General features: G+C 32.8%; 3 protein-coding genes across 4 annotated transcripts; 1 reads left to right on the top strand and 2 right to left on the bottom strand.

The window, feature by feature from the left end:
- Window positions 1–970: 970 nt before the first annotated feature.
- Window positions 971–4,785, bottom strand: LOC136346907 (guided entry of tail-anchored proteins factor 1). Its single transcript, XM_066296449.1, has 2 exons — window positions 4,491–4,785; window positions 971–1,387 (listed from the first exon to the last, which is right to left on the bottom strand). Exons 1-2 carry the CDS (start codon window positions 4,560–4,562, stop codon window positions 980–982), a joined length of 480 nt encoding a protein of 159 aa, XP_066152546.1. The 5' UTR covers window positions 4,563–4,785; the 3' UTR covers window positions 971–979.
- Window positions 4,786–4,916: 131 nt separating this feature from the next.
- Window positions 4,917–8,122, top strand: TyrRS (Tyrosyl-tRNA synthetase). Its single transcript, XM_066296448.1, has 10 exons — window positions 4,917–5,028; window positions 5,196–5,429; window positions 5,674–5,873; window positions 5,933–6,030; window positions 6,084–6,224; window positions 6,289–6,560; window positions 7,096–7,231; window positions 7,288–7,425; window positions 7,558–7,708; window positions 7,768–8,122. The coding sequence occupies exons 2-10, from the start codon at window positions 5,223–5,225 to the stop codon at window positions 8,018–8,020; spliced, it is 1,596 nt and encodes a 531-aa protein (XP_066152545.1). The 5' UTR covers window positions 4,917–5,028; window positions 5,196–5,222; the 3' UTR covers window positions 8,021–8,122.
- Window positions 8,123–8,846: 724 nt separating this feature from the next.
- LOC136346924 (lipase 3-like) lies at window positions 8,847–12,565 on the bottom strand. Of its 2 annotated transcripts, none has more exons than XM_066296479.1 (9): window positions 12,037–12,565; window positions 10,864–11,020; window positions 10,266–10,452; window positions 10,087–10,216; window positions 9,789–10,035; window positions 9,568–9,729; window positions 9,424–9,508; window positions 9,157–9,299; window positions 8,847–9,099 (listed from the first exon to the last, which is right to left on the bottom strand). In XM_066296479.1, exons 2-9 carry the CDS (start codon window positions 10,963–10,965, stop codon window positions 8,920–8,922), a joined length of 1,236 nt encoding a protein of 411 aa, XP_066152576.1. In that variant the 5' UTR covers window positions 10,966–11,020; window positions 12,037–12,565; the 3' UTR covers window positions 8,847–8,919. The 2 variants fall into 2 exon arrangements, with proteins under 2 accessions (XP_066152576.1, XP_066152577.1); XM_066296480.1 differs by having other exon boundaries at window positions 12,444–12,530.
- Between the last annotated feature and the right edge of the window lie 1,893 nt (window positions 12,566–14,458).

Here is a 14,458-nt window from a genome sequence, read left to right as displayed (position 1 = left end):
AGATTCATACAGAGTTCCTTGATGAACCTGCACGGTGATGATACTTGCCAAGTTTGTCGGTAGTACCCAGCCGAAAGAGTTCAAATTGTCTGTAGGATAGTAGAACGTTGATCTATTGGGACGGAACTGCCTGCCAATTCATTGCTCACAAACCAGCACTATGCAGCAGAAAAAAGACGAACAGAATTCAAGCAACCTACACTGCACGAGAAGTCCTTACTACTCCAGCAAATGCCTAAGCATGTAAGCGTGACCATCGACAGGAGACTACCACAGGAAAGACACGTGAAAACCTATGCAATAAGACACTAGCACAGACTAGCAAGTGCTCCAAACACTGAAGTCCCTCACCACATACTTACGATAATCAGACTAGTAGAAGGGGATGCGTAGAAGATCCGTAGAAGAGGATCTTCTACGGATCCGGGACTTATTGGTCAGCAATGAATAAGACTTGTTATCTCCTAAAATTGACAAGACTGCGGAGAACGATCTTCTATGTCGCCATCAACCATGCATTTAAGATCAAATAGGATGTTATGATTTCCCACGGAAAGGTTGTGGCTTTCAGACGGTCGAAACCAGTCATTGGAAGACTGGTGGGCTTAGGCGACGAGGCGTTTTCATCATATTGTCGGAGGAGAACCTAAATCGGCAATACATGAGGGAGAGCGGCAGTTCCCACAGGTGATTGCAAGCTAGACCGATACATGACCTTCTGGGAACACCTTTTTCCTCAGCAAAAACTTCCGATTCTTAAAGGAAATAGAATATGATCTTCGTAAAGAGGACGGACAGTTTTGCAGAGAGGACCTACGTGGAGCGACCGGGGCAGGATTTCAGCCCTGGGATTTACCATTTTACCATTGCTTCTCCTACTCGTAATTATTGTAAATGCCAATCGGCCGCGATTATGATCTTTTGTAAATAGTCGCTAGGTGGGGGGTAATAAATAATCAAAGTTGGTAAATATAATATATTAAACTTTTATTACGCGAGCAACTACGTTACAACTCATAATCCAAAAATGAAAGGATACATAGTTTCTCTCATTCGGGTAACTAATAATATAGTTAAATGGTGTCAAATCTACATAGTCCGGGATTTTGAACAATGGTGTTCGTCCATAATACAATGTTAACGTTAAAAGGATTAATGTGCACACTGCCCGAGGACCATAGGCTACAACGATTTGCCACCAGACTGGGTTCTCTTTTTCGGCGCAGTCCTCGAGCTTTTCGTCGACGACGTTGATTTTCCTTTGAATTTTCGAGTACTTTGCGAAGCTCTCCATCATGTTGTACTGTCGTTGTTCCGCCTTAAGGTTCTGCTTTTCTTTCTGTAATTCGCGCCGTGTCGACGAAGGCATGTTGCTCCATTTTTTTGCCTAAGGTATATGTACAATAGATAGAAGTTTCGTAGGAACGCGAGATGATCAAAAATTTCGATGCCCACCATTGGTACTTCGAAAACAACGTTAGATTGGCAACATTGATGAAATTAGGGAAAACGTGTGCAGTTATGTGTATTGCCCGCCTTATGTTGTCTACATTTATCTACATCTACGAAACACAGTAAAGCTCCGTTAATCCGGTTCAATTAAAACCTGTCCGATCCGGATTTTGGAGTCATACCAAAATATCGTGTAATGAAAGGCAAAAAAGATGGCGAATTAGGTGGCTTAAGCATAGGTAATAGGCTTATTTAAAAATTTATATAACGACATGGTTTAAACATTAGAATAAAAAAATTAGAAATTTTCGTTTGGCGAATACATCCTTGTCCAGGCTTCAGTGATCGCTGGCGAAATATTCTAAGGTTGGTGATGCTATTTATTTCGATATTGTTTTCCTCTGCCCATTGCATACACGTAGAGAAACATTTAACAGCCTCTTCATGCTTTATTCTTGGAACATCTATGGACACTTCATTATCAGAACAACCACCCGCGTTATTGCTAAGATCGTCAAATTGTAAATAGTCGTCATCTCCAATGATTCATTCGCGTATTTTTGATTCTACTGGATTTTCGTCATCAAGGTTATTTTTCTACAACATGTTTACGTGTTCAACCATATTTCATTGGCAACACTTTTCCACCAATACTCCTATTTGATTGTTGCAAAATATTCTGCTTATCACCGATAGATAGCGTTTTAATCGAGTCTTTTTCGAAACATGCTCCTTCGACATAAATGAAACTAATTCAGGGGTTCTCCTTCATTCGCTCAATTCATAGTCGGGGATTCCTTGGGCTATTGACATGCAATTCAGATTAGCGGAAACGTGGTGGATCCGGACTACAAGCCACTTAATAGAAATTTACATTGCAATTTTGTCTGGACTACAAGGACGTCCGAATTACGAGGGATTCGGATTAGCGGAGCTTTACTGTACTGTTATTAATAGCACAAATATCTACCTTTTCACATATTTTTCTCATCGTTTTCAATCTAATGGGATTCGATAATTTTGTGTTTTTGACCGAATATATCTAAGCATTAAAATTAAAGCAGAGAGTTGAATAAGAAACAAGTATAGATAGAAGTGCTGCATATACTTTTAAATTAGAGGAAAATATATAGGGTCCCTCAAAAAAGAATGCCTGGCATGTTGAAATTGTTTTTTAATAATTTTAATAATGTGCCCAACACAATTATCTACTTCCATTATTCTATACAGGGTTCAGACCATAGTACACAATTATTTGAAAGCCTATTGAAGACAGATACGGAACATCGTTAACAGGATATTCTTTCCTCATGCAAAGTGTTTGATTTGTCAGATATGCCTCGACGTTGGAATTTTTTAATTTTTGAAAAGCTGTTGACTTCAAAAAATCTATGATGACGTGTTCAAAGTTCTTTTATGTTTAATGAAAATGGAAGAGTACCTTATTGTTAATATTTACACATAAGCAACTGTGCTTATAATTGACAACAGATGATAAGCAAACTCGTTATGTATAGAAGTTAGTGTGCATTCTTGGATTTTTTTTAGTTACTTGATGAGTAATAAAGTGGGAAAAAAGTAAAAATCGTTTGTTTTTTTGTTTTTTTAATTAAAAAGGCAGAGTACCACTGTTATAGACACCACTTTGCCCCTGTTTTAACAAATCAATTAAAAGCCTTAACTCTATTACATGACAATTGTTTTGTAAAGTTTAGGAACTCCAAACTCCAAGCTGCCAAGTACTAATTAATACTATATCTGGCCGAAGTGGTAATTATTATGTGTTAAACAATATTAACACACATCACACAATAAAAGAATTATCTATACTCCATATTTTAACAACACTTGGTAAAAAATTGAAGTAAATTAGAAAATATATACAAAAATTGCACAAGAAACTGCTAAAAAACATAAAGAAATATGAAATAAATGAAAATAAGAGGTTATACTTTTGTTATTGTTATAAATACAGTTAGTTTACTTGTCCAGATGGGAAATATTTGATAATAACAATTTGTCTTTCATCTTAAAATTGTTTTAGATCCAGGACTACTGTTTCAGGCCTTGTTTTAAAATTCTAAAGTTAATTGATTATTAAAACCAGTTTTTTTTTATATATAATCAGCATATATAGAGTAGGTTTTTTAACATATTATCAGGTAGTTAAGAAATACTCCATTTAAAGCCATAAATGTTGATATTGGAATAATCAGAACATATAAAACAACCAACAAATATGTAACTAAAAAGGATATTTAACTTGGCAGATAGAAGTTGGTAGCAAATAAAAGAGGCTCTTAAAATTGTTTCATTGTTTTTTTTTAAATTTTATGTATTGTAAAGCTTTCTCTGTTGACTTTATTAAACTGACATATCCATATATAGCAAAATATCAGTAGAAACCTCTCAAGATATTTTATTACATTTACTTCAATCCAAAAATTTGTAAATTCAATCCTGGAACCCCAAAACTATTAACCGATTTTAGTTCAGAAATTGAATTCTAATTCTCAAAATTTAAAACTCTAAGGCCACTTCTTGAAAACAACTTTATATATTATGATTTGATCAACTTTTAAATCATAAAAGTTTTAATTTCATAATCACGGTACAAGGCAATAATCAATTCACTAAAGACTAGAGAAGTGTGGATTTTCTATTTTGGACAATAAGAAAAATAAGCTTTTAAGTAATGAACATTTTGATAATTATTATTATCTTCCTGAGAGTACTAATGTTTAACTGATGGAAGGCAAAGTTCCAAAGAACCTTAGACATTGCTTATATCAAAATTAAAATTCATGCTTCTCTAGTTTCTGTTTTAAATCTATCAATGTAACTGGTAAGGCAAGACTACCTTCCTCCAATAACCAATAGGACTTATTATATCTGAATTAAACTACTTTATCCTATGCATTCATGTGGTTATTAGTAGGGTTCACACCATAAGCTCAGTTTAGAGTCTTACATACTTACCTTCAATACTGCCCTGCCACCACAATATGTAAACCAGCCAGGAAATCACCTTTACTTACCACATTATCTAGGAAGGAAGACTTGGCATTTAGAAAACTGAGGGTAGTGGTAATTATCAATAATATAAACATGGTTTAATGGATTTCTCAATATAACTTAACAGAAAACTAGCCACATTATTATGAAATAATTATTGTCAGTCAAACCGCTGAATCTAAAGTATTTCTAATTCTTTTTGTGTAAGTAACCTCAGGCACATCTGTAATATTTCACATTTCACAGGAATCACATCACAAAAGACAAATCTAACCTAATTTTAATTAATATAATGATCCTTAACTCCCATTTGTTCCGCGTTCCTCGCCGGACGGTCAATAAAGAACCCAATTATTGTACTACTATCACTAATATTTCTAAACCTGATCAGTAGTTGTCTTTCTCTAGTGTAATAAGATAAAGAAAGAAGTAAGAGGACGACACATGTCAATTTTCAACTCCCATTTCCATGAAGTTGCCGGAGTGCGGAGCATAACATAACCTTTTTCATTCCACATCGTTTAAAAGAGAGTTTTTCCGAATTTCTCTCCAATTTCTAAGGTAAGATTAGAGTATTTTAAACATTTATAACAAGTAACCACGATTGCTTTTACATACTGTGCGCATTATATTTCTACTAGTTGTTTTATAATGATATAACGTGCCTAAATGTATAAGATGTTACCATATGGATCCTCTTTATCATCACCTTTCAACATTCATTTCAGAACTTGTTACTTAATATATTGAACAAGATGTGTGAAAGACAGTTGTCCCCTGATGAAAAGTATAATTTAATAAGCAGAAATTTACAAGAAGTCCTTGGGGAAGACAAGATTAAATCAACATTGAAAGAACATGATTTAAAAATTTATTGGGGTACTGCTACCACAGGGAAACCCCATGTAGCCTACTTTGTGCCAATGTCAAAAGTGGCAGACTTTTTAAGAGCTGGAGCTGAGGTTCGTATGTGAATGTCATTGATCCCACTTTGTTTTGCATGGGGTAAAGTCTTCCTGTCATTTTACAAATATGTAAGGCAGAGCTACTTAACTGCACTCCCATAGAAAAATACCTTTGAAAATAATTATTATAACACATCATTTTATATTTTACTAATTTTGGTTAAAAAAGAGTCATATGATTTCATTCATACCTATATCAACACTTTGTCAAATTGAGTAAGTTTGTTACTTATTCTTTCAGGTGACAATATTATTTGCAGATTTACATGCTTATTTAGATAATATGAAAGCTCCATGGGAGCTTTTAGCTCTTCGCACACAATACTATGAACATACCATTAAAGCTATGTTGCGTAGTATAGGAGTACCTCTAGAAAAGTTGAAATTTGTTAAAGGAACTGACTATCAGCTTTCTAAGGAATACACTTTAGATGTCTATAGGTAAAACATATGCTTTTATTTTTTAATAAAATGTATACAATTATTTTGAATTCATTCAGATTGTCATCAGTTGTCACTGAACACGATGCCAAAAAGGCAGGAGCTGAAGTTGTAAAGCAAGTAGAACATCCCTTGTTAAGTGGTCTTTTATACCCAGGTAAATATTGCTTTCTGCAAATTGAAATTGATTTAAAAATAAATGCCTTTTAGGTCTTCAAGCTTTGGATGAGGAATACTTGAAAGTTGATGCTCAATTTGGTGGTGTTGATCAAAGGAAAATATTCACTTTTGCTGAGAAATATTTACCTCAACTTGGTTATGCCAAGAGAGCACATTTAATGAATCCAATGGGTATATTATAAAATTTTTCAAATTAAACATAGAATTTACAATTCACTGAGAGCTATTTTTCTAGTCCCTGGTTTAACTGGATCAAAAATGTCTTCCTCAGAGGAGGAGAGTAAAATTGATCTACTAGACACACCAGCAAATGTCAAAAAGAAACTAAAAAAGGCATTTTGTGAACCGGGCAATATAGAAAACAATGGAGTCCTCTCTTTCGTCAAACATGTAGTTTTTCCACTATTTGATGAATCCCAAGGTTTTGTGGTGAAAAGGAAGCCAGAGAATGGTGGAGATGTAGAGTTTGATAATTTTGATGCACTTGAAAGGGCTTTTGCAAAACAGGTAAAGTAAAATCTAACTAAAAATACTATAATATGTCATTTGCAAATAACTAAACAGAATAAATTGTCTTTATATTTAACATAGAATTTACCAAAAAATTCTGTCTGTAGATTGAAGTTTTTATGTTTAAATTTCACTCTTTACCTAAAACTGCATTTTCTAATTGGTTAGAAAAATAGCCATTATGTTATAATCTATTAAAAAGTAATGAGTTACTATTCTCTACCATGTTAATATTCTCCAAGCACATTTCTTATACAAAATATAACCATAATATCAAATTCCATTGCTTAGTCATATTTTTTTTGTGCCAATTATCCATGTTCATGTCTTAAAAGTTATATTTTGAGGTTTTTATTCATTCAGATCTTCATATGGGTAAAAAATATTTAAATGAAGTACTTGTAACCTAGTAATATCATATATTTTTTTCTACATTCAGTTTTCTCATTTGCCAAAGATAATTTTTTTGTACCTTATTGAACAATATATTACTCTTTTGTTAGTGATTTTGATATTAATAGTTCAACTATAGGAGGTGCACCCTGCAGATTTGAAAGCAAGTGTTGAAATTCAGATCAATAGATTACTTGCACCGATCATCAAGGAATTTGAAGCTCCAGAATTGAAAAAGTTAGCTGAAAAAGCTTATCCTCCACCAATAAAGCAAAGTAGGTATCCAATTTTGTTCTTGTTTTCATTTACCTCTTAATTATTACTTTTATAGAAGGAGGAAATCAACCAGCAATCAACAATGTATCAGATGAAATACTGCCTAGTCGACTAGATATTAGGGTAGGACAAATTGTAGAAGTTGGAAGACATCCAGATGCAGATGCTCTTTATGTGGAAAAAATTGATTTAGGCAAGTAGTATTTAACTGAATTTTTTTCTCAAAATACCGTTTTCATATTGAGAAGAGAGAGATTAGAGAGAGAGAGAGAGAGAGAGTGCGTACGCTTTAATTAAAAGTTTAATGGTTTTTAATATATCATAGGTGATGGAGAGCCCAGGACTATAGTGAGTGGTTTAGTAAACTACGTTCCTATAGAAGAAATGCAAAACAGAAAGGTCATTGTTTTGTGTAATTTAAAAGCAGCTAAAATGCGGGGTATTGAAAGTCAAGGCATGGTTCTTTGTGCTTCAGTGTAAGAGATTTTCATGGTTCATAATAATTTTTTGTCCCAACTTTTGTTTTTATTTATAGAGATGATCCTAAACAAGTAGAACCGCTGGATCCTCCAGAAGACGCCTTACCTGGCGAAAGAGTTTTTGTCGAAAACTTCGAAAGCGGAGTTCCAGATGTTGTTCTAAACCCAAAGAAAAAAGTGTGGGAAAAGCTGCAAATTGACCTGAAAACTAGTGGAGAGTGCCTGGCCCAATGGCAAGGAAATAATTTACTAACGAAATCTGGAGGAAAGATTCGTAGTAAGACTATAACTGGAGCGCCAATTAAATAAATCCAAAAATTATTTACTTTAAAATAATATGAATTGGATATTATGACTTATATATTGTTTTTTTTAAATTAAATAAACAACATTTTTATATTTATTACAAAATGCTGTTTCAGTTACATTTTTGGGTTTTTATGAAAAAATGTTAGGTTTGCTAATCATTATGCAGTAAATTTTACTGAAAATATTCAATTTTTGAAGACGTATAGAAGATGCAGAATGATATAATAAAGTATTGTCTAACGATTGTAGTTCACGCCTCACAAGGCTGATGATGACTAGGCAACTTCCAAAGTTCTAACGGAAATTACGAATTTGTACATCATTACTCGTAGGGCTACTACCAAACGGCGATCCGTTAACTGCGTGAGGTCCAAAAACAACGCTCAGGATCCGGGAAATAAGATATGAACAGCTCTCGATTGGTATATGTCAAAACTAGCTGGCAGTTTACTAAAGTGTGTCCTACACTGGCTGCCTCTTTCCCAAAAAAGAATGTGTTGAATGGGGTAAGGGCTAAATCGTACAATCAATAAACTGTTTACAGACAACAAACGGGTCACACTATATATGACAGTTTTTCCCTACCCAGCCGAGAAATTGGATTTTCCTCTCAAAACACTTCAAATCCGAACACCCTGTACAATAGCAATATATTTGACAGACCAATGTTGTTTCTGGATAGTACCAATTTTCGAACGGTATCTCCAAATTTCTTGACAATCTGACGATTAGTTTACATTTTTGTTTGGTACGGCATTTGCTTCTAAAATTTGCTCATACTGGGCCAAAAACGTAAATTTATTCAATCGTAGAAATGAAAGGTAAATTAATAAATCTATTTATAATGATTAACGAAATAGGTATAATCACAAATCTGTGTCAAAAGATATCAAAGTACTTTATTGAACAACATTTTCTTGTTTCTGCAATCCGAAAACGTCTTGCAGATTACTAATGACTTCGCTATACACATATTTCTGAGCTTCAATGCCAAAAAAAAAGTCAATATGACTCCACAAACTATAGTTAACCAGCTTGCTTATAGCACATGGCAATTCCTTTATAAGTCTTTGGTAATCCTACAGAAAAATATTATTATGCGAGAAAGTCATCACTTGTTTGCATAGGTTGTATACCTGCACTCCGGCGAAATAATCATTATATCCATACCAAACATAAATAGGAATATTCCTAACAGAACTCAAATCGTAAAAAGGAGGTTTCGACTGATTGTATACGGCAAAGTTGTTTGAACGGTAATCAAAGAGGCGAAATTCATCTGAAAGTACATATTTCATTAGGATTATCGAAATACTATAAGTAAATAATTTTTGAATTTTGTAACGCGCAATACTTTGCGTTAAGTACAATATAACTATTATATGAAGAAATTTCGAACTTACTGGTCCTGGCAATCTGGAGGAAATGGAAGAATTGATTGAACGAAGCTCCAGCTGGATCGTTTGTACTCAAAACTGTAATTAACGACTATAAAAGGCCACAAGTGATTGATTAATTTTTTTTTGAATAGAATACATTTATCATACGGAATTTATTTGAATTGGGTCCGGTCCACACAGTTGACCTAACAGATCTACGCATAGTCTTAAAGTAGGTGCGTCTCTGCTGCAAAATAAAATGGCTATAGGCAACAGAAAGGGGTTGTAAGACAAAACTCCCTTATTTAATTTTAGATCTGTGAGGACGTCCTAAAACAGCAGCCATAATTCTCTAAATATATACATACACAAGGAAAGTGTTTTCTTACTTGCAATATTTCATTATTTTTCTTAATCAAGTCGAAAAATGGCAGGCGAGCGTACTTCATATATACTACAGGGGCGAATAAATGGGCTGCTGAAATTCTAATTCTATATTCTGGGCGAGTAGCTGCAAGGGCCACAAAAGCGGTACCACCTTGAGAATGGCCTATGAAGGAAATGTTTACATTCCCTGTGAGATTAGTAATTAAGTCCATATTGGCGGGTATGTCATAGTATCCTACTTCATGCCAGCTAAAACATTCCTGAAATATTTTTAAACTATAACGAATGAATATTCCTTACCTGAAGTTCCAATATGCCACAGAATCGCGACTTAAAGTTTTGTGACCCACGCTGTAGGTGTTTCCTCTACTGGCCATTAAATAAACATCGAAACCGTGCTCTGCCAGGAGGAATCCTATGGAACTATCCCCTAAATAAATAAGTTGAAGCTTTAACAATTTATTACTTTGGCTAACTACCCAGTATAATAAGGTCTTCAGGGTTGCTTAATATTCCATGAAGCAGTAACGTAGCAGGTTTCGTCGTGTTAGTGCTGGTATTTTCATTTTTCCCTCTCGGAATTCTGACTGTGTTCAGAATATAATTGTCTTCAGTAACAATGGAATAGTTCTCGTAGTAGTATCCATGGTTATCGATAAATTGATACTAAATTTAATGCATTAACAATAATTATTTAACGAAAAAGTCTATTAACGGTAGCAATTACTATACGTGTCTGATACAAATTATTTTGTCGATTGCATCGCGAAGATAAAAAAAAACAATATTCCTGTTTAAAATGTTTAAATAACTTTTCATATCAGAAACGAATTTACATTTTACTTCAAGATTAAAAACTTCCCATGACAAAAACTGAAAACTTTATAAATTACCGATTTCTATTACGTGTCAAGCATAAGTATTGCGATTGGTCAGATACAAGCAATCATGATCACAATCTAATCACAATGCGATAAAAATGATAAACTAATAAAAAATCATACATTAATGGGGGGTCATTAATGAATAATTTCGTATGTATTGAAATAAACTTGTTAATACTCAGTAGACGCTTACCAAATTTAAACCTGTGTCTGGGTCTAGCCAAGTCTCTGCAGTAATATGATAAAAACCGCAAATTAGGAAGGAAACTAGAACTGCTTGGAGTATGAAATGCATGGTAGATTTAAATGTATCTATCTCTAAGTAGATGTGAAGTAATTAGACATCAGGCCTGATAAAATTTAAAAAAATGCCTTAAAATCTCCATCCCTAATAACGTTTGGTTGTTAAATAATAATAAAATTTCATGAAATTCGTTCATTTTGTAGTCGGAAAGCATTCCAATTTAACCCGAACTAACTAACCTGAACTAACTATTCTGAGACTCTTAGCTATGACCTCTTAGAGAGGAGTAAGATTCGTCTTTAAATTATTAAATAAAAATGGACGGGCAGGGCAAGTCACATATTGTATATTGTTTGAAAGACTCTTTTATTCGAATTGAAAATATGTCGACCCTACATTTCATATTGTGGTTTTCGATGGGTACTCGTAAAAAATTGATTAAGATCTATAAAATACTTCCTACAAGATATCTCAAAAAAGTCAAAGGTGGTTCCGCCAAAACTTCATGATAGAAGAACTAAGAGAGATTCAATAATTGAAATATTTATTATTGCTAATTTGTTTTTTGGACATTGAAACAAAAAGGTGGAGGCTTATCTTATACTATTGTTTTTGTATTTTCCCAATTTTAAAATAGTAAAAGTTTACAATTTTTTTTTTAATATGGTAATGACAATTTCGCAAAGAATCTATTATACTCATAGGCAGGGTTTTTGGGTTCTAACTAAATAGGCAAACAAGCATATGTAGCAGATTAGGACCGTTTTATGCACAAGATATTCTAGTGTAAGCAATCATTTTAAATCAATATCGATTTGCGAAAAAAAATTAAATTCAATATCATTTACTTTTTTAGATTTTAAAAATATATTACCAAATATACATTCATACATACATTTAAAAATGTATCGGTGGAACTTATGAACCAGTGGCTTTTCTTCTATAGAATTTTTTATAGGAGTGTTGAAAAATATTAAAATATGTACAAAGTTTAGGATCAAATTCAATTGTTAGTTGTAAAATGAAAATTTAGCAATTGGACGCAAACAAAAATTTCAAGTTATCAAGACTAAATAACTGGAAATAATTATTTACAAAGACAAAAACATTTTCATGACTCACCCAAAATCGTATAGAGGTTAGTCCAGGTTAGTTTATGGCAGCCAGTTACATTTTTCTTACAATCTTTATGCCAAAAACTAGCAATAAAATGTGCACTTCACTTGAAATTTCTTAGTTTTTGAACGTGCTTTCATCACTACACTGTTTATTTCGAAAATGATCAGATATTATAGAATTTTCATATTGACCGATTTAATAAATTTAATATAATAATTATTGAAATATTTTCCGAATTACTATTATAAAATATAATTGAGTTGACTAGGAGAGAGGAATTTTCAATTAATTACAAAGATTCGAATGATGAAATAATATTATAAACTATTAAAAAATGCTACATTTTATAAGACTCTTAGATTATACTTTCCCAATCACTAATTTCTAAAAATAAGTACTTTTTTTATTACCGTAACACCTTTCTGTGTATCTATATCTATAATAGTTGAAAAATCAATATGAATATATTTTTACTGTTTGTTTTACGCATAGTAATTTTAAAAACTAAACGTGTAACAAAGTGCAAAATAAATTTAACGATAATTATCTTACTAATTATATAACATTATATTAATTATAATTTTTTTTAATTATCGAATTATGCGTGTTTGAAAATTCTAGATTCCTATGTATGACGCACATTCAAAGATCAAAACAACGAGCTATAATGACTTAACTATTGTATAGTCATGGTAATAGGGAACGTAATGATGCTAGGTTGAATAATGTCAATATTACCGTGGAATTATAAGTGTAGGTATTATATTTTACCCTTGACAATTGGACTGAAAACAGTAACTTTAGAAAAAATTCTTGAAGTGCGTGTTTATTTTTTTTACAATTTTGGTATGAATATTTTGTACAGTAGAAACTTCAATTTTTCAAATCAGTACTTTAAAATAATTATTGATTTTCACTTTTCTGTTCATTTCTGATATTTATCATATAGATGTTTTATTATTATGCGTATTTCTTTTAAAAACAACATTCTTACGGAAATAAATTCTGAATTTTGATCACTACGCTTAATTAAGCTTTGTGTAATGTTAATAGTGAGGGAAAGCTGCCTTGAAACTAACTTGGGAGTACTAGGGAAATATGCGCTAGTTTCCCTATTACTAAACGCGTTACTTAAATCAATTTTCTTTGTATCACCAATTATAAGAAGCTTTGAAAAACTTTAACTTTTATATGTGAAACATCTTAAATCATATTGATCACAGAACCATAAATTGCTTAAAGCGACGTGACTTAAGTCACAATGTCACAAACGGAATTTATTCCGTAAATAATTTAATACAGGCAATCAGTAACAATCATTTTTGCTGCAGTTTTTTGTGCGCATACTGGGCGTATCTTGAATAAATACAATTTTTTGCCCTTTTTCTCTGATTTCTTTGTCTTACTAGGTAATCCGAAATTATGGTGTATTAAATTTGTTGGTAAATGGTATTTTATATAACTTGTGGGATTGTGGAGCTTTGCTTCGCTCACCAGGCTGAATTTAAGCTGCTTTTACAGCGGACCAGGTGAATAATAATCAATAATTTTATTGTAGAAATTCTAATAATTTTCATATGAAAATTCATATAAAATTTATATTAAAAAAATTTAAGTTCTTGCAAAAGATCAAGTGCATTTTATAAGTTTACTTGATACTCCTCTTTAAGCTGATTCCAATAATATAAGGTTTTACATATTTATTTCTTTTCGTTCTCCGAAAATTCCATCGAAGAGTCTCTAAACGTCCTTGAATAATTTGAAGGTCGCGTTCCTTTTATAAAAATACAAACAACACTCTCAAAAACCGGTTATATCCGGTGTTCCCGAGTTGGTGCCGCATTCCAAACATTCCACCGTGAAGTGTTTCAGCGGCAATTAAAGGGGATGCTCCACTTAAAAAACAGATAGTCCCAAATGAAATTAAATCAGTCGGTCACCGCAAGTAGGACAGAGTACGAAAACGTCGAGACGACGGTCAGAGAGAGACGTCAATATGTGTGTGACATGACTGGTCCATGGAGCCGAATCGATCACATAATGTATCTATCCTTGTCTCGAATACTCGGGTCATACAAGTCAGACAGAGACAGACTTTTCTAGATCTTTGATTGGTCTGGTTAATCATAACCTCAATAATCTTTGTTTTGACGTTTGTAAGAAGATTGTTTTTATTACTTTATTTATAATTGGAGTTTAATTAAAATTTTTGTAAATTATGTTCAGGGGTAATAGCATGTGTATAAAATACGAAGATGCCCTCCTGTCTCTTCAAATAAGCCCTCCCGGGATAAGGACCGGAATAGTGCACATTAGAAGCAAGCCATATTCCAATTTATGTTTCTCCATAGCAGTCTCTATTGTGTAGATCCCCTCTCGATGTTAGTCCTAATACGATTTACATAAGATGGTTAAGAAGGTGTCC

The sequence above is a fragment of the Euwallacea fornicatus genome, chromosome 25 (genome assembly GCF_040115645.1).
Source record: "Euwallacea fornicatus isolate EFF26 chromosome 25, ASM4011564v1, whole genome shotgun sequence".
Taxonomy (NCBI): Eukaryota; Metazoa; Arthropoda; class Insecta; order Coleoptera; family Curculionidae; genus Euwallacea; species Euwallacea fornicatus.
This window is presented reverse-complemented; position numbering and strand designations above follow the sequence as displayed.

Excerpts from the sequence above, each read along its gene's own strand:
- TyrRS (XM_066296448.1), top strand. The coding sequence starts at position 5,223 with ATGTGTGAAAGACAGTTGTCCCCTGATGAAAAGTATAATTTAATAAGC. Across the intron at positions 5,430-5,673 it reads TTTTAAGAGCTGGAGCTGAG|GTGACAATATTATTTGCAGA; the intron begins GTTCGTATGTGA and ends TTATTCTTTCAG. Across the intron at positions 5,874-5,932 it reads TACACTTTAGATGTCTATAG|ATTGTCATCAGTTGTCACTG; the intron begins GTAAAACATATG and ends GAATTCATTCAG.
- LOC136346924 (XM_066296479.1), bottom strand. The coding sequence starts at position 10,965 with ATGCATTTCATACTCCAAGCAGTTCTAGTTTCCTTCCTAATTTGCGGT. Across the intron at positions 10,036-10,086 it reads GTGGCATATTGGAACTTCAG|CTGGCATGAAGTAGGATACT; the intron begins GTAAGGAATATT and ends GGAATGTTTTAG. Across the intron at positions 9,730-9,788 it reads AAAATAATGAAATATTGCAA|GACGTCCTCACAGATCTAAA; the intron begins GTAAGAAAACAC and ends CTGCTGTTTTAG.
- LOC136346907 (XM_066296449.1), bottom strand. The coding sequence starts at position 4,562 with ATGTTTATATTATTGATAATTACCACTACCCTCAGTTTTCTAAATGCC. Across the intron at positions 1,388-4,490 it reads CTTCCTTCCTAGATAATGTG|GCAAAAAAATGGAGCAACAT; the intron begins GTAAGTAAAGGT and ends CATATACCTTAG.